This window comes from Dromaius novaehollandiae, chromosome 1 (genome assembly GCF_036370855.1).
Source record: "Dromaius novaehollandiae isolate bDroNov1 chromosome 1, bDroNov1.hap1, whole genome shotgun sequence".
Lineage (NCBI taxonomy): Eukaryota > Metazoa > Chordata > Aves > Casuariiformes > Dromaiidae > Dromaius > Dromaius novaehollandiae.
In genome coordinates, this window is record NC_088098.1 from 13,079,373 (window position 1) to 13,103,216 (window position 23,844).

Below are 23,844 nucleotides of genomic sequence, written 5' to 3' on the forward strand. Positions count from 1 at the left end.
TTCACTCTACGTAAGTTATTCAAGTAAGGAGTATTTCACTGCTTGTGCTCAGTTCTATTTCTTTTGAAGTTTAGTCTTTAAGTATATGAGAAATCATTATTTTTAGACTCTGGTCCTGTAGTGTGATGCCTTTGGATGGGTTTTTGGAAAAGTCTTACCTGTATACATTAATTTGGAGGCTAGGGATTTTGATACTGCCTAAACATCTTACATATTTTCTTTTTCCAGTAAGTTAGAATTGTTGTGATAGTGAATAATTATTACATTTTAGAAAGCTTGATTTGTTTTATAAGTGAATTGTTTGAAACTTTTTAAAGATGAGAAAATGTTTTCATGTAGGGTTAAGGGGAGTAAGTATCTGAATATGTATTTTTTTTAGGCAGGAGGAAAGAGAGAAGAGTCTACTTCTAATAGGGTTTGAAAAAGTAATGGATCAGAGAGAAGGCCACCTGTTTAATGTGTGTCACTTAGAGTGCAGCTAACATTTCTGTCCCATCTAATCAGTCCTCCCATCACTCAGGAACAATAGAGTTGCCATTTCGATCTTCATTAGCAGAACTTTGAGTTCAGCAAAAGTGGACTGGTGTTCAATGAGCTCTAAATATTAGATCTGAGATAGGACCGGATAGCTCTGAACTAGTATTGACAGGTAAACTGTTTGGTATTTAATTATGCTGATTTGTTTTTGTTTTTTAAAAAGAAGCTTCAGACTGATTTCCCCTCCCCTTCTTCCCCCCGCCCCCTCCCCAAAGTGACCTACATTGGCTGGTCATCTAAGTTTAGCAGTAGATATATTTCGTTATTGTCAGCAAAGCCATTGGGGAACAGATGGGCTTTTCATTGTTCTTTAAATGTTAACAAGTAAAGCCTTGGTAGGCTCGAAAGAAAGAGAAACATTCTACAGACGACAGCTTTGGGTGAAAGTGCTTTGTTCTGTGCCTCAGACCCTCCAAAGGGCCAATGCATCTATTGATTTTTAACTCTTCTGGCTGCTGAATGATGAAACATTTTCTTGGGTAGAGGGGACTTTTATAAAGTGGTGTTGCCTGTATTTTGGATGATAGTTGAGTGAAAAAAAATGGGCCAGTATGCTTGCAAATACAAAGTAGAAGGGAAATTGTTCTTTGTATTCATGGTGAACTTGACAAAAGGTAATAAGCTTAAATTACAATAAAGAAAATATCAGTTAGGAAGAAAACATTTTCTATTGTAAGGATGGATGTCCTGGAACAGTTGGCTTGTAGAAATGTAGAATTCCCCATATGGGAGACTTCTTAAAAAAAAAAAAAAAAAAAAAGGTTAAACTGTTATCTGCCAGGAATGTTTTGGGCATAGTTGATGATATTACCTTGATGAAGAAAGCTAGAGTGGGTGAATGAATTCTGACCTTTCCATGTCCTTTCCATCTCAATTGTTTATAATTCTGTGAAGCTGCACATCCACTGCCCAAATCCGTATTCAGCATAATTGAATGATCCAATCTGGAGGTCAGAATATGCTTATGGAGGTGTGACAATGTCCACATGAATAATAAAGCCTTACAGATTTGGAAGCTTAAACTTAGACTAATTCCAGTTAGAAGGGACCTCAGGAGGTCATCTCATCCAGCCTCCTGTTCAAGGCAAGGTCAAAGCTAAATTCAGAGTAGGTTGCTCAGGGCTCTATCTAGTTGGGCCTTAAAGACCTCCAAGGATGGAAATTCTACAGCCTCTCTGGGCAACCAAAGCTTGACTGTCCTCATGGTGAAAACTTTGTCCGTATGCCAAGTTGAAAAGTCTCTTGCTTTAGTTTGACCACTGTCCAGCATCCTCACCTCAGTAAGGAGCTTGGCTCTGTCTTCTTGGTAATCTTCTCTTAGATACCGGAAGTGGTCAGATAAGACCTAAAGGTCGCCAAGATAATAGAGTTCTCGAGAGCTGTCTCCATAGCCTGTTGGAAAGGATGAGATGCTGGGGAGAGCTCCAGGAAAAGGCTCAGCAGACGCCTCTCCAGAGGAATTCTGCGTATGACGGACAGAACAGGTTCTTGGGGGACCCTGCGATTATGTGGGTTTTCTTGTTACTCTGCGACTTGTACAGTGATGCTAGTGCTATCACTGCTGTTAGGAAGCAATATATTGTAAGCATATTCTGCAAGAGGTATTGGAGGTTCTTGTTTTGGTTTGCATTTATTTTTTATTTTAAGTCTGTTCCATCCTCCCCTGCCCCACCTGATCTGGAGAATATTTCATGGTAGCTGTAATGTTGCTGTGAAGGCACTTGTGATGTTGTTCAGAGTAGTGGATAACAACCCTCTTTCTTCTCTCTGCAGGAATACTGGCAGTCACCTTTTTGCCTGCATTTCTTCTGCCACAATTTAAGCTCATTTATTCTTGTGGCTGAGCTTACTAATGAGAGTAATTAATCCCCAGCCCTATTTAACGTTGCTTTTTAGATACTCCTGCTCTCTTTAGCCCTCTCATAGTCAGAATTATCATGTCTGTTTTTTTCCCCCTCTTGCGATGGTTCTTGTGTTTCATTCTTCCAGCTTTTCTGCTTTGTTCAAACAGTATCTTCTGCAAGTCAGAAAGAAATGCCTACAATAGTCACTGGTTTATCACATGCTTCATGTAATAATCTTGTGAATACAGCCCAAAGCATCACTTAGTTATCTTGGAACACTTTCTCATGACTCTTGGGCAATTAACTATAATTCATGCACAATCAATTGTAATTTGTGCACTGTCAGCTTTTATCTTGTTACAGCTGTGAAAAACAGATTTAAAATTTTCAGACATCTTTTTTTCTTCTTGTTTGTTTTCTTCTCATTTATTTCTCTGAGTTTCCGTGCTCATATGATCTGTATGGGCAAAGCTAACATTGTTTGATTTGTGTTGTTGGATGCCTGCCTGATATGTGTTTAAGAGTTACCTGGTTGAAGCTCAAGTCATTTAAAATAGAGGAATGCACTGGTAGACTGAGGAAAGTGCTTAAAAGTTGATGATCTCTTTTTGAGGGTATCTGCTTTCCATTTCTCAGGTTGCCACAAGGAAATGTTAGTGACTCCCCGGTTTTAGCAGATATTTCAAGGAAATTTAACTAACTGTTGTCTAGCTGGAAGACTGACTACTGATTTTTCTAACATGTATTCTGTTTTTCATGTGTGCCTTTTTTCTCTTAAGATTAGACTTCTGTGGGCAAGACTATAGGCCTGACCAAGGGATATCTGGTGGAGCAGAACATACTTGTAACGTACTGCTTGACACTGTTTAGCAAAAACTGCCTTTCTGTTTTGTTGCTGCCTCAGTATAAAGAAGGTGGAAAGTTGTCCTAGCATAGCAATATATGTGAGAGGTCCTCTGCTTTGCTCAGAAATTATATGAATTGGTACTATGTTACTTTTCCATTCTTCTAATAAAAATAAACTATGGGATCCTGGCTGTTAGCCAGCTTTCTGTTTGAAATATGTAGCTGCTATAATTTGAATATAGTGCATTAATTAAAGATGTTAACGATATATGATTACTTAGAGATAGTAAATATATTTCAAGCTTTAAATTTGTAAACTTGTTTTTGCTCTGAAGTCACTCCTGCTGTTTTCTTTAGGACATAGGATTTTTGGTTTGGTTCTTCATTTATGTTGTCAATTAATACTGTGCTAGCCACTTTGTTGTCTTGTATTTCAGCAAGATCTGATTGATGATTTCAAAGTTACCTTATAACCCAGGGTTTCAGGTATTAATGTATTCAACTCGTTGTAAGGCGTTTTCCTTCTAAGTCAATTTACTGTTAAAACAATGTATGAATTAGAGGTTTATTTTCCGTATCTGTTTGTCCTGTGAGGCTGAAAGCTCCCTCTGTGGAGATGTTAAAAATAGATGAGGAAATACAGGAAGAAAAACTAACAGGATAAATCATGCATTGACAGAAATGTGGGTACACTAATGTATGAGCACTAGCGTTGGTTGATGGAAAGTTGCTTGCTTGCTGGGACACAGAGTGTCACTGTGGTACTGGTTTCCAGCTGCTGAGCCCCTGCGCTGCTGCCTTCCTGCCGCCTTTGCAAGGCCCCTCTGCCAGCAGGGCTGCTGTGGACTGGAAGTCGCCAACCGAAGTGCAGTGCTTTGCGGCAGCTGCCGGAAAAAGCTGGCCTGAAGTCTTGTTTTCACTATGGAGTAACTGGTTGTGGTACCTGCAGTGACGATGGGTAATACGGAAAAGATGAGAGATTGTTTATTTATTAGTTTTTTGATCTGTTCTGACACATTGTGTAACACTAGTCACTGGATTTCATTGAGAATCCAATTATGTGTTTAGTTAAAAACATGAATGCATGCAAAGTGTAACCAATCCTGACCTCAAACTTCAAAATCCTCTCCTTTCATTAGTTCCAGTATAATCCCACTCCCTGTTCTACATTTATGTCTTGCTTATAATTTTAAATATGTCTTGCTCCCATTCTTCAGCCATTGGTTCTTAATTCAGCGGTCTAGAAATGGTTAACTCTGGTAAGTATAATTGGGAAATATGCTATTTGTACTTTTCCTGTGGGCCCTTCTAATTATTCATGTGATGAGGTTTGCATAAGAGCCGCATTGCAGAGGCGCTCGATTTGATGATAAAGCTTTGTATTTCCATGTAAACAAAATGTTGAGTGATAAGTCATGGGCAAGCAAAGTCTGTAAGAGAAACCAGGGAGAAAACAAACCTTTTTGGGAGAATCCTAAGGTGGTACCATGTGCTTGCCTATCATGTTTAAAATAACAATAATAACCTGACAGTGTATTTTTATATTTTTTTATTTTATATTATATATTTGTATGTATAAAAGAGTATTTTAAAAGTGAAGGAGATTTAATATTGTTGTTCCTTGCTTTAGCATTTCTTTCAGGTCCAGCAGTGAAATTGCTTAAATCCTTCACTGAAATTTTTGTATAACTCAAATTTTGCACAAATTTTCATTTTTTCTCCATTATTATATGTTGAAATAAATGGACAGCTTCCTGCCCCCCCCCCAAAGCCCCCCTTTGTTTGTAGTGCTAGAAGAAACTATTTTAAGTGGAAACAGAATTGGTCAAACCGCTAGGCCTTTGTTATTGCTGTATGATATTTTGATTTTCAAGGTTTACTGTGAAAACAGCGGTAGTATAGGGTTGAAGTTGAGTGCAACCATTGAGTTGAAATCATGTTTTTGTGTATAGCTGTGGGAGGCAGTTGTTTGTGACTCATAGCAATTTGTGATGCAATGTTTGTAATTTGCTTTAACATAAAATTATCCGACTTCTTGATGTTGATCAGGAAATACTCTGAAACAGCTTTAACTAATAACAGGTTTAACTTTTATTAAAAGTATGAGCCTTTGAGAGGTTTGTACAGGCCTTGGCATAATATCCTATCACAGGGTTGTATTACACTATTACTGTACTATGCGCACGCATATACATTATTCCTTTTATCACCAAAGTTTCTTGTTGTCTTTGATACTGATCCTTGAAAGCCTTGTATGCCCCCTCCCCCCCCAATGCAGTGTCAGTAGTCCCATTTAAGCCAATGGATCTCCTCTCTTGCCTCATGCTCAGAGGGTTGTGATACTTGGTTGTAAGTTTGGGGGCAGGGTCCACAGCCATCTCACTTGCTTTTACTGTGGTGCTAACATGCTGCAATGTCTAAGAGGTTTAAGCTTTCACTTACTGTTTACAATGTGAAAGACTTTTTATATTAAAAAAGTGTTTTGAGGATATCTGTGCTACCTTCAGTGCATGAAGCGACTATGAACTGTGTTACTCGGACAAACCACCAGTGACTTGCATTGATGGTTTGTCAGAGCAGCTGGGAAATGTACAATTTAGAACTATTATGTGCCAAGAAGAGCTGATTTAATTCAGTCAAGACAAAGAAATGGGTTTTGACCCTGAAGAAGCTTGTCTGGACAGACTTTTCTTTTTGTCCCCGAGGAGCTGCAGTCAAGCATTCAGCAGATAGAAATGATCCCAGGATCAGGTGTTGCTGCTTTGTGTGGGCTGGAGCTGAGAGAGGCTGGCAGAGCAGTGGCTGGGCTAGCAGCTGTGCTCATAAGAGGAGGATTGTTCCAGAAATGTATGCAGAGCTTCCTGGGCGAGTAGTGTAGAATTGGGAGAACTGCTTTTTACTCAGTGGATTATATATTCTTGCATGATTTTTCTTTCTTTTTTTTTTAAAGCAGCTATGCAGTAATAGTTCTGGAGTTCTGGTTGGATTTGTGATCTAAGCTGGGAACCTGAAGCTTAATGAAAAATTCAGCCTGTAGCTAGAACATGAAGGAAGAAAGGACTTACTTCTCTGTTATGCCAGTGTGGATAGCAGTTTTTAAAAATAGATACAGGTAGCAAGGAAATAGCTAGTTCTTCTTGGATTTTATTCACAACCTGCATTTCATGAGTTAATTCTGTAGCTGAGTTTGTGAGCTTGTCAGCTTACATTGTGGTACGTTCACCCGGGTGCACTTATTTCATGCTCGGTCCTGGAGCCAAAACTTTGCTGAAATGGTATTACCAGTAGTATTTTTATTAGTGGTAATTCCAAACTGCAGACTTGCTAACACAGTGAGGTCTGTATTGTAGTAGCAAGTAAAACATGACAGTAGCTGAATTCCCACAGTGAGTTCCCCACTGGACTTGTTCAGCCTAGCCAGCTGCCAGCAGTGGAAGCCCAACCATTAGAAAATCAAGCGGCCTTTTCTATTTACACATTATTAATAGTCAGGAATATGAAACTAGCCCATATTTTCCTGAAGAGGTAGAAGGGCATGTGCTTTCGCTTACTGTTAGGTTAAAACCTCCTGTGCTAGCTCAGGTGATATGTTGGCTACTGTTGAGAATAAGTTTTTTGGATAGTCTTAACACTCTGGATAATACTGAAGCATCACATTTTTAACTTTAGAGATGTGATAAGTGTCAGTTAAACAGTATTAAATCTGTGTAACTGTTTTGTTCAGTTTAAGTCATTCCTCTAATACATTTTTCCAGCCTTAGGTAGAGCAGAGCAGGATGTTCTCCTCCCCTACTGGCACTGGGGAATCTTACTAAGCTAGGCAATAGGGAAGCAGCCATAATGACTTCAACTTTTTCTCCAAGGTGGAAATTTTAGCCCAAACCAACCAAATAAGAAGTTGAAACATTCCATTAAAGTTGGAGTGTTTATACCTATATTTAACCAAATATGAAAAATTAAAAATTTTAAGAGGTTTCTACTTTACCAGCTGGGAAGTCATTTTCCGTGCAGTCTCTACACTTAAATAGCTCTTAATTTTAATCAAATTCCCAATTTTCCTGTCAGTGCTGGTTTCTTTCTTCAGGGTCATACATCTGAGTGTGCTGTAGGTGCTCGTGTCTGTGAGAACTGAAGGTGTATAAATGAAGAGAATTGGACTTGTCTACCAGCTACTACCTCAATTTACGTAGCCCCATATAGGTATGGTCTTGCAAGTCCTGCAGCATTATTTCCCTCAGCCTGGATAAAAGGCTGAAAATGTGCAATGGGGGCAGCTCAGCCCTTGGCGCAGATCTGCTGCAGCCGAGAGGGCTCTGCTCTGCCCGCCAGCCTTGGGGCAGGAGCTGGTGTGTGGAAACTGGCTTTCACGTGAAGTTCCAGAGTCGAATGGATTTTTTTTTTTTTCCCACAGAAGATATTGAGCAAGACCCTGACAGTCTTTATAGCAGTGCCAACTGGAAGCTTGTTTCACTGTTCATCTGTGACCAGTCACTTTCTTTCCACTTCTCTTGTTACTTAAAGCCCCAGTTATTTCAGATTTCCACTAAGATCTCCATATAAATGCTAAATATTCTCTCACTGACACTTCTCCTCCTCCCTCTTCCCCCAAAAATCAATCCTCAGTTAATAGCACACAGGATCATGGTCTGTTTATAGTCCCAAGTTTTCACCTGCTCGAAATTTTTTTGGGGAGTGTTGTTAGAATCAATACCAAAGCAGAGACTGGCAAATATCTCCACTTTTTTGGGGGATGGGAGAATGGAGGAGGGGAAAAAAAAAGTTTGGGAACTGTCAACTTACATTTGCCTGAAATGCTTGCTTGCAACAAAAGAGCATCTAGCACCATACTGAGCAATGGATTCGGTGCCTGACCCTGTATGGGAAAAATGCTCCCTACTGAATTTCCAGCATTGCTTCCTGAAGCACTCTGTCCTTTAATTAACTTTCTAGAGGTCATCTTTAAAAGAAGCCATCATCTGAAGTCAAGCAAGAACAGCAAGTTGGTGATGCCTTCTCAGTGCCACTCAGCTGGATGGTGTCACTGGGCAGGAACAGATGGATGCAAGAGTTCACCTTCATTTCTGATGCTGTGGCCACGAATCTGGATGTTTTTGCTGTGTATAGGATGAATAGTTTTAAAATAAATGGCACTAAATAAAATGAGTGGGTTGTCTTCCCTTGCTGCAAGGTTGGGATTTACCAGCTCAGAGCTTTCAGTCGCTGCTTGAACAGTCTACCTTCTGTTTTGAAACAGAGCAACTTCTGTTCATTAGAAACAGTCAACAATAAATATGAAGAAACTTTCTGCAGTTTGCTTTGGAACTTAGTGGATCGGGTGTTATGGATACAACACGTTTTTTATTTTTTTATAAGGAGTGGCAGAAAAACCGTACAGTGTTTTTTTTGTTCCAAGAATGTTACAGTGTAACATTAACAGAGTGAAGGCACTATTCAGAGCAGACTATTAAAACTGTTTTTAGCTGGCTCGTCCCATTGTGAAGTATCATTTTAGTAAGGTTAGCTAAGCAATTATCTAAGTAATAATTAATGGCAACTTGTAATTTTCCTGTAACTGACCTGACCCTCCTTTTCTTTTATAGTATTATTTAATTATGATTGCTGGGGAAATTGCTTGTAGCTTTAGCTATAAGAAGTATGTTGGTTGCTTTCTGTTTATTTTGGGTTAAACGAAGTTGGTGGAATGTAATTATTGGACCTGTGGCTCTAAGTTTAAAGTAACCAACTGCTCTGGACTTAAGCATATGACTGGGAAGATGGCTTTTCTGTATGGAAGTGAAAGAAATTAAAACAATTTCCGGGCATGGTCATGGCATGAGCATGTGATCGGTGGCTATAGCTTTAAGGGCTGAGAGAGGGAAAGGAGTATGAGAAAAGGAAAGGGAGAAAGGGGAAACTGAGTGAGAGAGACAATAGTTATGAATTATCTTTTTGCTGTAACAAGAAAGGTTCCAAACCATTTTGACTTTATTTAGTAATAAAAAAGAATACATAGTTTCTTAAAAACTAAGCTATTCTGAAGAAAAATAGGACTTTAAAAATAGATACACATTAAATGCTTAGAGGAAGAAATTAGATGGAGCCTAGTAGTGACATGACTATCCAGATGACCAAACAACTGTCAGTCTTGCATTACATTGGGTTGTTTTATCATCTTTTGTATTCAAAATTTTATTTTCATATGGTGAATAAACATTGTTTTGTTTGTTTCTTATTACTGAAGATACTCGTGGCACTCATTCTTCATTCTTGATTTCCTTAAAGGTGTTGATAACTTGGAATGTGAGGCAGTTCCTGAGTGTATGTACTCATTTTTAAAGTATTCAATTTAATTTCATTAAACATTTTTATAAGTTACTCATTTGAATTGAGAGGTAAAAAGTGTTCTTTGTTTTGTGGTTAGTGGTTTTTTGCTTGCTTGTTTGTTTTTTGCGGGGGTGTGCAGAAATAGTGTCATTCCCCTGGAAATAGGAGCCTCCAGCTTCTGAGCCAGCAAGCCACTGTCAATTCTTAATGTTTCTTGTCAGTAGAAACTGTACCTTTATTGTACCTTTAATTGAAAATACTATGAGGGAATTATTAGTTCATCAGTGTAGTGTGATGCTGTGGACAACATCTTGGAAACCAGCTGTCTTGCAAGATTTTTTTAATAAAGTCTGACTCTGGCAATCATAAAGTACACTGATAGCTGCCGTGTAAGAGTTGGCACCATCCATATTTGTGTTACAAGTAGTGTACTTCTTATTGACTGTGTATGCTTGGATGTGTTGGGTGCCCTGGGCCCTGGCTTGCAAGAGGTACCCAAACTGTGCCTAAATATTTGAACTTTGAAGGTGGCTGGGTTTAGGTTCCTAGGTGCTCTGGCTGCTCTTTTTTGCTCCATCTGCTGAGATTTGTTTACGTAACAGCCTGGGGTTTTACTCGAACAGTAACTGAACTCATAGCAAACACACTTAGTTAAAAGAGGTAGATTGACCTTTCCCTCCTTTCACCTAGATTAATATTATATAAGAGCTACTAGGCTAGGCTGCTTGGCCCTGTAGTCTTCAACTAGCTTTCCTTAAACTATCTTTTGATTAATTTTTTTATCTTAAATTACATATAACGACCTTTTGTTTAACAGATTTAATCTCTGTTAAGCGTTCAGTTGTCTAATAAAGAAAGATGCTACAGAAAGTATATTCCTTTTCCTGATACTGCTCTAATTACATAATACTAGGCTCTGGTAAGCTTTAAGAGCAGGGTGACTCATCCACTCCTTACAGCTGTATACTCTGAGGCAGGAATGATGAGAACTGCTTACCCTCACCTATTGAAGCTAAATCTTGTAGGAAAAAAATAGCTTGTAAAAGAGAGTCCAGGGAGATGTGCTCTCTCACTTGCATGTGTAATTGCTTTCTTTAAGAAGACAACTGCATGGCAAGATACATTTGAGTGCATAAGTGACCTCTTTGTATCCATGAGTGCAGTAGTTGTAAACATTGGTCTGGGGACATAACAAAAGACCCTTCTTTTTTCTTTCCTTTTGAATCTGAAGCCTTTACATGTTTTTAAGCAGTGTGACCTTCACATGCAACTGCTGTAAATTTTTCGTAATCCTTGCTAGTCTCCAATACTGTCAGAGCTCATGATTGCTCTGAAACCTTGCCAATGAAATGAAGATGGGTATTTCATACTTGTGTATGTGATCTTGGTCATAAAAGCTAAAAACATTTTTAAATAGAAACCTGAGATTTACAAGAAGCAGCAAGTCTTGTCATGTGCGAGATGCACATTTTTGTGCAGTTTAAAGCAGTCCTTCTGTCCTCTATTTGCTTTTTGGATAATGGGCTCAGTTCACGAATGCATCTGGAACACAGCCATCAAATGCCAAACTTCTAGCTGGTTGAAGGGAAACTATAATTTTAGTGACATGGAGCAGCCTTTGAAACCCAGAGCCTCCGATGGCTCAGCTTTCCTTGTGGTAAACTTTTGGGTTATACATTTCACTTGTTCCCCCATTTCCTGTGTCGGTGCTGAAATGTGTTTCTTTGGCTTCTGAAAAGCCTCTTGGAGATGTTAGGATTCCCAGACCACCTGAGGAAGGGACCTGCCCTTCATGACTGAGCCAGGCATTTGGGATGTCTCTACTGTTTCACCAGCCATAGGGTGATGTCCAGAAGCAGTAGTGTAAGCAGACCTTATTGCCAAGGGCCCATCAAGCTGAAAGAGTATATAGGGTTTTCTAAAAGCTAGAAGCTGCCTCTCAAAATAAAGACTAAAATAAGCTGACACCTTCTGGAGCTTCCTTTTACTCTGTTTTTAAAAATAACAAAGGCTCCCAATGATTATATTTTCAGGGTTAAACCTTACCAGTGGAGTTGCCTGTAAGTGACTTGCATATTTCGGGGTGTGTCTGCACATTCAGTGCAACGTGGTGTCCGGACCTTCAGCTAACGTGACGAAGCTATTGCAGCTCAGTTCTGTGCTCCGCTGCGCTGTAAGAGCAAGATGCTAACTCATGCTTCTCCCTGATGGGGAGGGACGGCCTCTCCTGGCTGAGCTGGCCACGTGAGCATTGGGTGTCTGTAGTCTTCTCGGTGGGAAGTAGGAATAGGTTCAAGTGATGATTGCTAGGTGCAGGAGTGCCTGTATTCCTGACAGTTATGAAACAAAATTTGAACTTTACTTTTAGGAAGGTGTAACTTTTTTTTCCCCATTTCTTGGTAATAACGATGAATATTGCAGGTCTTAGTTCATAAATGAAACTTTGCTGCATTTGCTTAGATCTCATTTCCTCTAAGATGCTGTTATTTCTGTTTTAGCTTTCTGAGAGCAGTGAGACAGATGTAACAGTAAGTGTTCAGCAAAAAACAATCTTAGGCAAGTAGCCTAGCAGAACAATTAAATCAAATTGCCTTAGAAATGTCCTTTCTGTTATCACTTTAACTTTAGTCCAGTTGTACTTGGATTTGGTGATGTGCCCGTTCTGTACTTGGCAGGCATGTAGAAGCTTATAGACATGCTGCTTTTCCATCATTGCTGACCTTCTCTTGAACTAGAAATAAAGAACTAAGGCCTGTACAAATCCTTTAACACTGTCACTATGTCCCTGAAAAGTCAAATTGTTCTTAGAAACTGCGGATTTCTTAGCTTGCCATAGTGTAAATTAGTCTAGGAGAAATAGCAAGAAGGAGGTTTGGATGAAAGCATTCATTCATGTTACAAAGAAAGATACAGAAGGTCTAATAGATGTACTGGAGGGTCTCTTATCCCTCCTGTAGGAGCTAGGGATATGGAAGGGAGAGAAAGGAGTGAGAGGAAGTCTACGTGAGAGCAGAGTTTGGCCTTTCCCCTCCCCTCTGTTTTTTTTCTTGGCAAAAGCACATGACTGTGCCTGTCAGTGTGAGGGTGCCATCTGTGTTGCACAGTGTGCTAGACTGTTACAGAATTGCACAAGAATTAATTTGGAATCATACTGCTGAAGTGTTTTCTGGCTAGCGATAGCGGCTGCCCAGAGATGCAGCTCTCATAAAATGGTTCAGAAACCAAGCAAAAGCAGCAGCCTGCAAAACTGCCTCAGCCTGCTGCTGCAAATCGAATTCCCAGCATGAACAGTTAATGGGTAGGTAAGCTGGTCAGACGAAAGCTGCTGAAAAGGGTAATTGTTTTATGGAATTAAATCTATGGGTTTTTGTTTTGTTTTGTTTTTAGAGTAGCTGAGGAGGTAGAGAGTGAGGATGGAGGGGGAGAACTGGACAAATCTAGTTACATCAGTGATATATTTCCTCTACTAAATTTAATTCCAGTCTGCCATTTGCTGCCTCCTCATTATTCGCAAATTGGAAGTGACAGTCTGCAGCACTCAAACAAAAAATTCTACCTTCGTATTTTTGAAAAAAAAAAAATTTTCACTTGCAGTAGAACAAGTTAGCTTTAAAATGTGACACTCAATATATGAGAGTTCATTTCATAATTTAGTGGCTGACTCTGAATGTTTTAAGCTAATGGCTTATATGCTTAAGTTTAATGGCTAAACATGGGCTGAACAGATTGCTGCTACCTTTTTATCAGTATCTGGATAAGACTTCGGAGCAAGATGTGGACCAAATAAATTCTACCTGAACTTCTTCCAGAGTCCCCTCCAAGTGAGTGTGTCCAAGAGTTATCCAGGAAATTTTTAAGCTCTGCCTGACGTGCCCGGTAGTTTTCTGGTGTCTGAAGGCAGGCATCGGTGCACCTGTGAAACATCTGCCTCGCTGAAGCTGGCATGGTGAGATAGCGTAAGTGTAGGCTGTGTAGCACCTGGCCCCTGCCGCATCTTTGCGTGCTCTGAGCACATATAGCACACGCTGGTGGCACGGAGCTCGGTATAGCCCCTAGCAGCCATGGCAACTTCAGAGAGAAACACCGATGGGAGCGGTGCCCAAATCTTATGTAAGAGCGATTGAGTTACAGTCATGTAGCAAGCTAATGCTTGTTACCCAGGCTGGGTAGCTGTGTGTGCACATGCCTGCGGCAGCTGCAGGGAGACGCAGGTTCGCAGCGGTGCAGGCTAACCGCTTTCCGTGCGGCACACAAGGCGGGAGCGGGGGCACAGCAGTGTGCAAGGAGGTCGGCTGCCACAGCTTTGCTGATGAGCAGTGTCTCCGTAAATCACTACAGGATGCACGTGTGTACTTGTGCAAGCATGTCACTCTTAAAAAATCTTTTATATTCATATGTATAAATGACTGGTACCGTTGATATCTATTTCTACTGTTAACGAATACCATTGAATACTAATGATTAAGGCTTCCAGAAATGGAGGTAATCATTCTGCAGAAATGGCAGAGTGTTGCAAAGGTACCCTGAATTTATCTTATCCTTGTTTTACTTTTATTTGTAAGGTTTCTCTTACAGTGTTCATTCAATAGTTAATAGCGCCTTATGAAGGTTTGTTTTTCTGCTGTCTTAGGCACCTGAAACAGATGGGCTGGATTTCATCCTGAAGGACATTGAGGGCTGCTGACTGTACAGAGTATTTATTGCTTGCTTGGAGAGAACTGCCTAGCTGGCACTTCAAATAAAAATAAAAGCACAAGTCAAATGGCCTGGACTTCACCTGTAGTTTCCATTAATGACGTGGGGGGTGGTTTTGATGCTAAAATTAGGAGAAGGTTGTCACTTAGTGCAATATTATTTGTAGGCCTTATGTTTGAATTTGACTTGTATTTTGTGTTATTCCGAAGTGGAGTAAAAAAAATTAATTAATTGTGTCATTACTTCGAAAGGAGTTGGGTTGGAGGGTGAGATACTGGTTTGCGATACTTTCACACTTTTTGTTATGAAAAGTTAGGGGTATGTGCGTTTGGAGGAAAAAAAAGAACAGGGCAAATGTGTGATAAAGTGCTCAGACTTTTGATGTTTGTTTCCTTGGCTGCCAAAAAAACTCTCTGGAAATGTTGAAGTACGTTACAGAACTGTGTGTGTACTAAAGCTTGCTGAATAATAACTTTCCAAATAAAAATTTTTAAAAGGAATCATTATTAACACCACAGATTGTGTTTGCACAGGAAACAGAGGTGTAGCAGCTAGTGTGCTACAACCTGCTGGCATCCAGAACAGAAACTCGTAATGGCCTGTGCTTGCTGCTGTGACCTGCAGCGTGTCTTCCCGCCTCCAAACGGCTGCGTTAACTGGAGGTAGACCTGGTGTTTGTCATATGCCATATTTTTTCATATCTTTAAACCTTGTTAAGAGCTGAAGAATTGATATGCTGATCAGCTAATTCAGATTAACATGTTCAAATACTGTCGTTGTGATCTTACTGGGAAATACTGATAAAGAAGCAAGCAAGCTTCATATCTGTGCTTGTAAGAATACTGAAAAAATTACGCAAGCAGAAATATTGTGTACTTGACATGAAATCTGTTCAGCTCCCCTTGCCTCTCCCCCTGCACTTGTTGTGGAGGAAGGTGTTTAATGAGAGCGATTTGACAAGTATAAATGTAGTGGAATAGAAAGGATGGGGAATCGTGTGGCCAAACAAATGGCAGAAAGCTGCTTTTTTTTCTGGTTTGGGGGAGGATTTTTTTTGTTTGTTTCCCAATTAATATTGCCTGCCGCACTTCATTAACTGTTTTATTAGGTGCTCTTGGATTTAATATTTCATATACTCACAAGTGAAATTTTTATTTGTGCTAAATTTAATAGGCTTAATTTACTAAGAGATGAGTATTGGAGACTCTTGGGTTTATAGGTTAGTTTGCCTCCTACTCGATACCACCTCTGGCTTCGGTGATGTTCGAATCAAGGATTTCCTGAGCAAGATGAAAGCAATCCTTCCCCTGCAGCAGAGTTTAATGAAAATGAACTTTACATGGGAAATCATTGTCATCTCTGCTTCTTTCCCAGCTTTCAACTTCTAGCTAGTTGTTGCTGTCTGAAAGACTCATCTATGACGTTTTCTATAAAAAAACCAATTATTCGTTGCTTTGCCATTTATAGGTCACTCTTAAAAGTTCCTGTTAGCTTACTGCTATTCTGTAGAGCTGCTGAGAAAGTATAAAGTAACTGTTGTGTTAGTTGCCCTTTGCTACAGTAGAGTAATATTTGTAATATTTCACATGGAGCTGCAAACTAAAGAATACACTGAGCTCAGTTTGTTCAGTGCACGAGAAACAGGAAATTCAGGAATGGCTTCGTCACAGGTTGTTAGCTGTAGGGAGATTCTTGGGGGAAAATTCAGATAATAAGGAGCTCTTTAACTGATCAGGCCGAGGTGTAAAACCGGTCAGGGGCTGAAAGGATTATTTTGTTCTAATCATTGGGACAGTTTTCCATCCGTAGAAATAAACTAAGATAGGATGTTTTTCAAAAATATAGGATATTATTATCTAGTTCAAACAAGAATTAATTCTGGGAAGTCTGATGTCTTGCATAACACAGGTTATCGACCAGACGATTGTACAGTTTAGGGACTGCAGCAATCAGTGAATCTTTTCCAGCTGACGTTGTTTTTAGCTGAGTCATAATGCACCTATTCCACTGAGAGAGGTTAATTCCCGTACAATACAGCCCATTACTGTGCCACCCTGCTATTTTAGCTGTCCCCAATCAGACAGCTCATCCCAATGTGCTGAGCCAGAGTAGATTTAGGGGATTAAGTTTCATGTGTGTGGCCTGCAGGCTCTGCAAAGTACTCTTAACATAAACAGCAGTTGGGTGTGTTCATGTTTTCTAGAGGCGGAGAGGGAAGGATGCAGGGCAAAATGTCATTTGGGAGGCTGCCACTTCTAGAGATGTCATTGGAAATAGGTAGAAGAAATCCGATTGTATACAATTAAAAGTAGCCTGAAAAACAGGTGAGATAGGGCCACGTAGAAGATGAAATAGGTGAGGTCATACTGGTCCAGGAGAAGAACCACCGTGGCAGACTGCCAGACTAGGAAATGGCAAGGGGAGATGACTAAAAAGAGCTTTTTCACATTTTAGAGCATGGGTGCTGCCTGTGATAGTGACAGAAGTGTTGAGAGTGGGAAAGATTTGGCTGTAAGCAGAAGGAAAAATCACCTCCCTATTTGATGTGTGTGTGTGGGAGGGAAGGGGAAATCTTTACTACAGGCAGTACTAGAGAAGAAGCTGGCTTGCGTGAAGACTAAGACTTTCTGGACTCTGCATTCAGTGTGGGTAGTAAGACTTCTTGAGTCATGATTTTCATGCAGTCCCTCTGCAGTGTTCCTAAGTGGTCAGAAATGGTTGAAGGCAAGGCATTCATTGCTTATTCATCGAGCTTGTTGAGGTAGCTTGCTGCAAAACATACCAGCAGAACTGTACAGATCTCGGAGCAGGAAGTACCCTTTGAACAGATTACATTTATGACAAATCTTTCATGCGGTGGTTCAAGAGCTTGCTGTCTGAGCTCTTGGCTAGGCAAGAAGTTACATTAGGTTGCTAAAAGAGGTTGGGGTGATGAAGATCTTTAGCCTGCTCATCCTTTTTGGGAAAGAGATGTCTCTCAAACCTGACCCAACTGTGATCTCTGCCTGAGTACTGTCTTCCTACTCTGTGGCAGAATGGGGCATTCCTTAAGAGCCATTATGAAATGAGAAGGGAAGCTGCTTCGGGGAGAAGCTTTCTTGATATGAGATCTGGTTTTGTTTTGGGTATTTTGGTGTTGCATGCATTCTGATGTAACTCTTCTTTCTCTTTTAGCACTTCTTTCAGTTTTAGTGGCAAGTCAGGGAAGGAGGATACTGTCATCACTACCATGTCTCTAGATGTTGTGTTATAACCCAGTGGAAGTGCTTGATCTAGTGACAAGCTGCTAGTTCCGGCACAGATTTCCACCAGCTCAGCTGGTCTCCAGAATAGCGTCTTACTGGCACACACAGGGTGCTTGCATCTTACTGTTATGTTGGGTTTTATTACAGCAGAGTGCTTGTATGTATTGTCCAGCTGCAGGCCAGGGAGCTCACTATGAGAATCCTCATGGGAGGTCTTTACGTCAAAACTGCTTGCTTCACAGTCCTGTAACTGCCCAAACTTATCATGTAAATTGTTGCCATTTTAAGCAAACTGTTCCTCTGTGGTCATTCTGAGTCTTTACGTAGTATTGGAGAAGGGAGAGAATTATTTGGCATCTGTCATAATTGCATTAATTCCTCGGTGTCAAAAGCTAACTTTGGACTTCTTTTTACCAGACAGAATGAAAATACATGAACAAAACTCTTCATATTTCTGTTTAGTTGCCAACCTTCGTTCTGCAGATGAGTAGTAAAAGCCTTTTGGAACTGAGGGGGAAATTGGTCTTTTGGGATACATAAAAGACTACTTCATTTCAAAAATGTGGTTTCCTTCTTGATTTTTAGAAAAGGTCTTGTTAGTCTTTCTTCTAGAAGACAAATGTGAGAGGGACCTGTGGAACTTCAGAAGCCCTCAGAGTTCATACTTGGAAGAGCAATTGGTTGCTTTTGTCCTGTCTGCACTGGATTAGATTAGGAATAAGAGTACTTGGTCTTAAAAAGAAACTTGCCCCCTGACTGACTTCAAGGCATCAAAATATAAGACAGTAAAATAAATGGAACAGTTTTTAAGGAACATACCTCGTTGTCATTTTCTAACTTTGAAGTATTGGAAGTGGCATGCTGTGTTTTATTAACTCAGTTTTCCAGTTGTGCAGAGTGCTTTTAGGGAAGGTGTATGATGAATTTCTCTTTGAAGGTCATCTCCCTCTACCTAGAAATAAAAGCTGCTTTATTACAAAACGTTCATTAGTTTAGAACAAAGCAACTTTACAACATGTTTATATACATATTCTTCAAGTTTTGGAATTAGTAGAAACAACTACTACTGGACTAAGTTGTTTGATAGTGAAGGAGCTTTAACTCCTGAATTGTTTAGCATTCTCATTTCTTTTAAAGAAAAAGCTTATGTTAGTGATTATGCATGACAGAGAAAGTCTGTGACCTGTATTAAAAACTGCATGTTCTTAAATGCAAATACTCTTTATAGAATATTTATCTCTTTCTGACTGAGAAACTGCCTTTTACACATCCTGTAATTGGTCCTTTAATGATATTTTCAAAGGATTGCTTAATTTTCACTGTGTACTAGAGGGTATGCTAGGAGGGTGGCACCTCCTGATATTTATGAACTTTCTATAAAGGAATTAATGTGTAGAAAACTTTAGAGAATATCCATAATTTATTTATAAAGTCACATACTGGGATATAATGAAACCTTTTGAATACAGATTTTGAAAAGCACTCCTGATAGCATGCACATACTTGGAAGAAAAAATTCTTATCTGCAATAAAAAGATGAATCACACTGAGCATGATGCATCATACAGGATATTTCTTAATTGAATTAAGTATCTGATGATATAATTTGGATTTGTCTGCCACAGCCTATTCATCTTTCAGAGTTGCTAGAGTTGGCCATCCCTATGTTAGCAAGTGTTTTGGCACACTAACAGTAGATCATCAGGTAGCTTTGGACCCTTATGTTTCCCCGTTAGATTTTTGGAACAAGTTTCCTGTCTGCCTGGCATGTAGTGTTTTGGCTTAGTTTTCTCTGGAAGGGATATAATTTTTGCACACTGAAACTGGTCTATGATCCAGACCAAGATGTGGTAGGTAAGCAGAGCCGTCGGGGGAATTTGCTTCAAAATGGCACAGCTAGTCCAAGCTAAAACACTAATGTAGACTCAAGCCTTGAAAGCACAGAGTATGAAATGAATGTATGCCTTTCAAGTGTACCCCATATATATATACACACACACACACACACACACATCTGTATATATATGTATACATGTATGTGTATATATCTTCAACTTGGACTTTGTGTAACTGAAAGTAACAACACTGAGGTAGGTAGAGGTACTTGAAGTTTGATTTAAATGGAGAATCTCTATATAGTATTCCATCATTTTGTTTGTTTGTAGCTGTACCACTGATGTTTCATTGCCCTTTTATGTTACCTTATTTGTTGTCTGCTGTTCTTAAGCTGTATGTATTTTAACTTTGGTTTTGCTTTGAGAACTTGGAAGTGCTTTATATATATTAAAAAAAAAGCAATTCACTAAATAAATTATTAGTTTATTACAGCTGGAATAATATTATGTTGGCCAGAGTTTTTCTTCATGTAGTTAACCATTAGAAAAATTGAGTTACAGGCTTCCACAATCTTACAGAGCTAGATATGTGAATTCAATTTTGACAATACTGTAAGAGTATTAAGAATACAGAGGTATTGATAAAATTATAAAATACAAGAAGATTAGGATGGTTGTGTTTTTGTATAAACTAGCTTGTCAGAAGCTGAACTAACAAATAAAAATTGAAGTTTGTTTCAGTGGGGTAATACTGAGGATTTGAGGCATCCTTACTTTTAGAACTTATTGATATTGTTCTTTTTTCCTATGAATACCTGTTACTTCATTAAAATGAAATATTTCATTGAGGTGTTCTTGCTGTGGCAGAATTCGTTTTCGTTCAATAGAAAGACAGAAACGTGGGCCCTCCCCTTGCTATGACAGCAAGGAGCTTTTGTTTAAGATGCTGTGTAGGCCTTGGGAGTCCCTGCTCCCAAATTACTACTTGAATTTTGAACTACTCTGAATTTTGTATTTTCATTGCTATAACAAATCCCTATTTACTGTGAAAGCAGGAAGTACTCTGATAAAACTAAAAGTTTGATTTAAAGCCAAATCATGCAAGTTATTCTTCAGTAGTGCATCTTATACATACAGAAACATTCAGACTTCTGGGCAAGTCAGCAGCTTGATGTTGGCAGGTGAACTTTCAAGGAAGATAACATTATTTGTATGTCAGTTTGTATGAGTGGAGCTCTGATACAGTCAGTAGTTTGGGTTGGACAGCTGGAAGTTTCCTGGCTTAATGAAAAATGATAATTTTTTTTTCCAGTAAGGAATTCTTTTCAGATTTTTTTTACTTGAGTTAATTGTATGTTCCTCTTTTAATGGTGAGAGTTTTAATGTTCTTTTTGTCTTTTTCTTAAACAGAATTAGACCACAGCTAGCCAAAGAGAAGATTGAAGGATGCCATATTTGTACATCTGTCACGCCTGGTGAACCTCAAGTGTTCCTGGGAAAAGATAAGGCCTTCACTTTTGACTATGTGTTTAACATTGACTCGCAGCAAGAAGAAATCTATATACAGTGTATAGAAAAACTGATTGAAGGTTGTTTTGAAGGATATAATGCCACTGTCTTTGCTTATGGACAAGTAAGCTTTACAATTTCATTTGAAGTATTTATTTTGGAGTAAGCGTAAACAGTATTTTGTAACTGATCTTTCTCTTTTAAGTTTCAGGATTTTTGTGTCTTGGTTTTATTTTAAGCAAAACATTCTCTAAAAGACTGTTTATGAGTTTGTATGGACTCTGTCTGTGCAGGATGGCAATTGAAATTTGGCAGAAATATATATGTAGTACATTTGAATTGATAGTAATGTTGACAAGAGCATGAGTCCCTGTAATTCCTGAATTCATCCCTAAAGCAGCAATACAAATTAGTGATTTATTCAGTTGGTTTATAGTGGTATGTTGTACTAAGATTCTTTCTGAGCAGTTTTCCATCCCTTTACACTTTTTGGATGCTTGGAGGAAAAGGAGCTTTTTAATAGACCCTGAAAAAGCTTGGGCCTGATCATTTGAGGGCAAAAGGTAGTGGGTGGGTTCCAAAGTCAGGGAACTCTTTACAGAGAACAGATACCCTCTCAGTAAACTGGGCACAATTTTTATTCCTCAAAATTGAAATGTCATTGAACATGGTATAGGGATCTTAAATGTGTTATTGTCTTCTGAAATTTCCCTTAGGAATTGATTGCATAAAAATTGGTCTTGGTAAGGTGCTGAATTTGACCATGTTAAATGACTGATCTCAGGTTAGTTATGTGAAGTCTAGTCCTAGTGAAACAAAGCAGTTTGTAGATCTAGTTCAGTTGATTATAATCAAATATGTGATGCTATTCTTGTCTTAGACTTGACCCACTAATTAAGTGAAAACTCAACACTACCATGTCTTCTGTAGGACTTTGCTTTTAATTAAGGAATTTTGCTAGTGGAGGTGCAGCTTGCTGGTGTTCCTAGGCGCTGTCTATAAAATGAAAACAATGGTAATATTCTACTTGAGATATTCAGACATCATAATTAAGAGAGTCGTTTGCTCTACTTCAATGAAGAATTGCAAATGATGATGTTACATCTGAAATGTATGCTTTAATTAGTCTCAGTTGAAACCATTAACTATTCTTTTGACCTCAGAGATGATAACTCAAGCCTGATGTAAGCAGCTTAGAGGAAGCTTGTAGGGGAAAGGTTATGAAAGATTAAATGGGTCCTTGCCTGTGTTGTCTGATCAGTAGATAAACAGTAGAATTTGTCCAGCTTCTACTGTTTATCCATTTTTTCAAAATGACACATTCTCCTTGTGCATGTTAATATTGTGAAAGCAAGAAGTGCGACTTAGTCTCTGTCTAGCACTAGTGTTCACAAATTGCAATTCTTTGTGATGATTTGATTCCATTAATTAATGAGTGCTAGTGACTACTATTTCAATTCAGACAGGTGCTGGGAAAACGTACACTATGGGAACTGGATTTGATGTCAACATAACAGAAGAGGAACAAGGCATTATATCACGTGCTGTTAAGCATCTTTTTAGATGTATCGAAGAAAAAAAACAAGCTGCTATTAAACAAGGACTTCCACCTCCAGATTTTAAAGTGAATGCACAGTTCTTAGAGGTAAGTATATGTACTTGTGTATATACGTGTTTGGGTAGTTTGCATAACTATTCATATATTTTTGGAATTCCAGTGAAACAATTTTGCTGGTTACTACTTTTATACTCTTTCTTCTCCCACAAGACGTTTTAATTAATTTTCATGATTTCAAAAGGAAACTATGGGGTTTGCTTTGGCCCCTTTAATTTATAAATTACTTCAAGTCTCTCTTATCACTTTGCTTTCCTGCCAACTTTTGGAAAAGATAGGCATATGCAGTCCCATGCAGTTATTGGTGCATTATCATGATTCTCTCTTTAATTTGCGGCATCTGTATGCTTAAACTTAGCAAGCAAAACATTAATAAGGTAACTCCTACTTTAAATATTTATATGCCTAGTAATTAAATACAGTTCCTTTTTAATATGAAAAGAATCAAAAGCATCACACTTGCAAATGCTGAGCCTTTTCTATTCATGGATGGATTTTCCCTCCTGAGAGGAGACAGTCTCTTGGTTTCAGTGTATAATAAAGTATATTGGATTTGTATCAACCTTTTACAGTGGTTCTTTGGCCTTTACCTAGGGACTTTGATTAATGATTTTGTCACTCTGGGCTAAGCCCTGCTGGTGTGAATTGGTATAACCGAATGAAGACACTGGAGCTGTTCTAGTGTATATCTTTAGAGACCTGAGCCTTGTGATTCCAAGTGAGAGGCTGCTTTTCCTCTCTTTGAGTCTCTCATTTGCCATGGTGTCTTCAATCAGATCTAAACACCTTTCCTAAAACCCACAGTGTACTCTTGCTCATAAAATTATAATCCAGCTCCCCCAGCACTGATAATTGCATAGTTCTTTCTGATATTTTTGCTGGTTCTAATATCATTACTCTACCTTGTTTGAATGCCCTGTGAGTCTGAGCTGCTGGGGTGCTTAATGATACTGAGTTGAAAGACCATTAACTGTATATGTACTTCTTCAGGAGACCCTGTGAAATGTCCGGTAAATATTAGGTGGCCTGAAACACGTAGTAAACTGTTGCCGTTGCTCATATGAAATTTGCGCTTGTAAGTTACAACTAAGTTTGGGGCTTGAAAGTGTAGGAGTTGTAGGAAAGAAAAGTACAGAAAGCCGTGTTCTAGAAGCCATGCCATAGTATCTTTTTTGTCATATGGACTTGTATTTTTAATAAGCAGCTTGCACAAAAAGTATTATACATTAAATTCCTTCCAGAGAAGGAACAGATTATTTAAAAAAAAGGAAGAGAGGTAGAATTATTAAGGAAAAAGGGAGAAAATGAGAAAAGGTATGATGGCAAGGAGCAAGCAGAGTGCGTTTGAACTGATTGGGGAGGGGTGCAGCCAACTGTGCTGCAGAACCAAAGAA

General features: G+C 39.0%; 1 protein-coding gene and 1 long non-coding RNA gene across 9 annotated transcripts in view; both read left to right on the plus strand.

The window, feature by feature from the left end:
- KIF21A (kinesin family member 21A) overlaps positions 1 to 23,844 on the plus strand; it is a 241,115-nt gene that overhangs the window by 157,835 nt on the left and 59,436 nt on the right. For all 8 annotated transcript variants that reach the window (XM_064505918.1, XM_064505941.1, XM_064505948.1 and 5 more), the window contains exons 3-4: positions 20,737 to 20,959; positions 22,298 to 22,480. In XM_064505918.1, the coding sequence (XP_064361988.1) occupies positions 20,737 to 20,959; positions 22,298 to 22,480 (406 nt within the window). The remainder of the gene's footprint in view (positions 1 to 20,736; positions 20,960 to 22,297; positions 22,481 to 23,844) is intronic.
- On the plus strand, positions 12,021 to 14,477 carry LOC135327446 (uncharacterized). The gene is made up of 2 exons (XR_010387584.1): positions 12,021 to 12,849; positions 13,299 to 14,477. It is a non-coding gene; the product is annotated as an uncharacterized LOC135327446 (long non-coding RNA).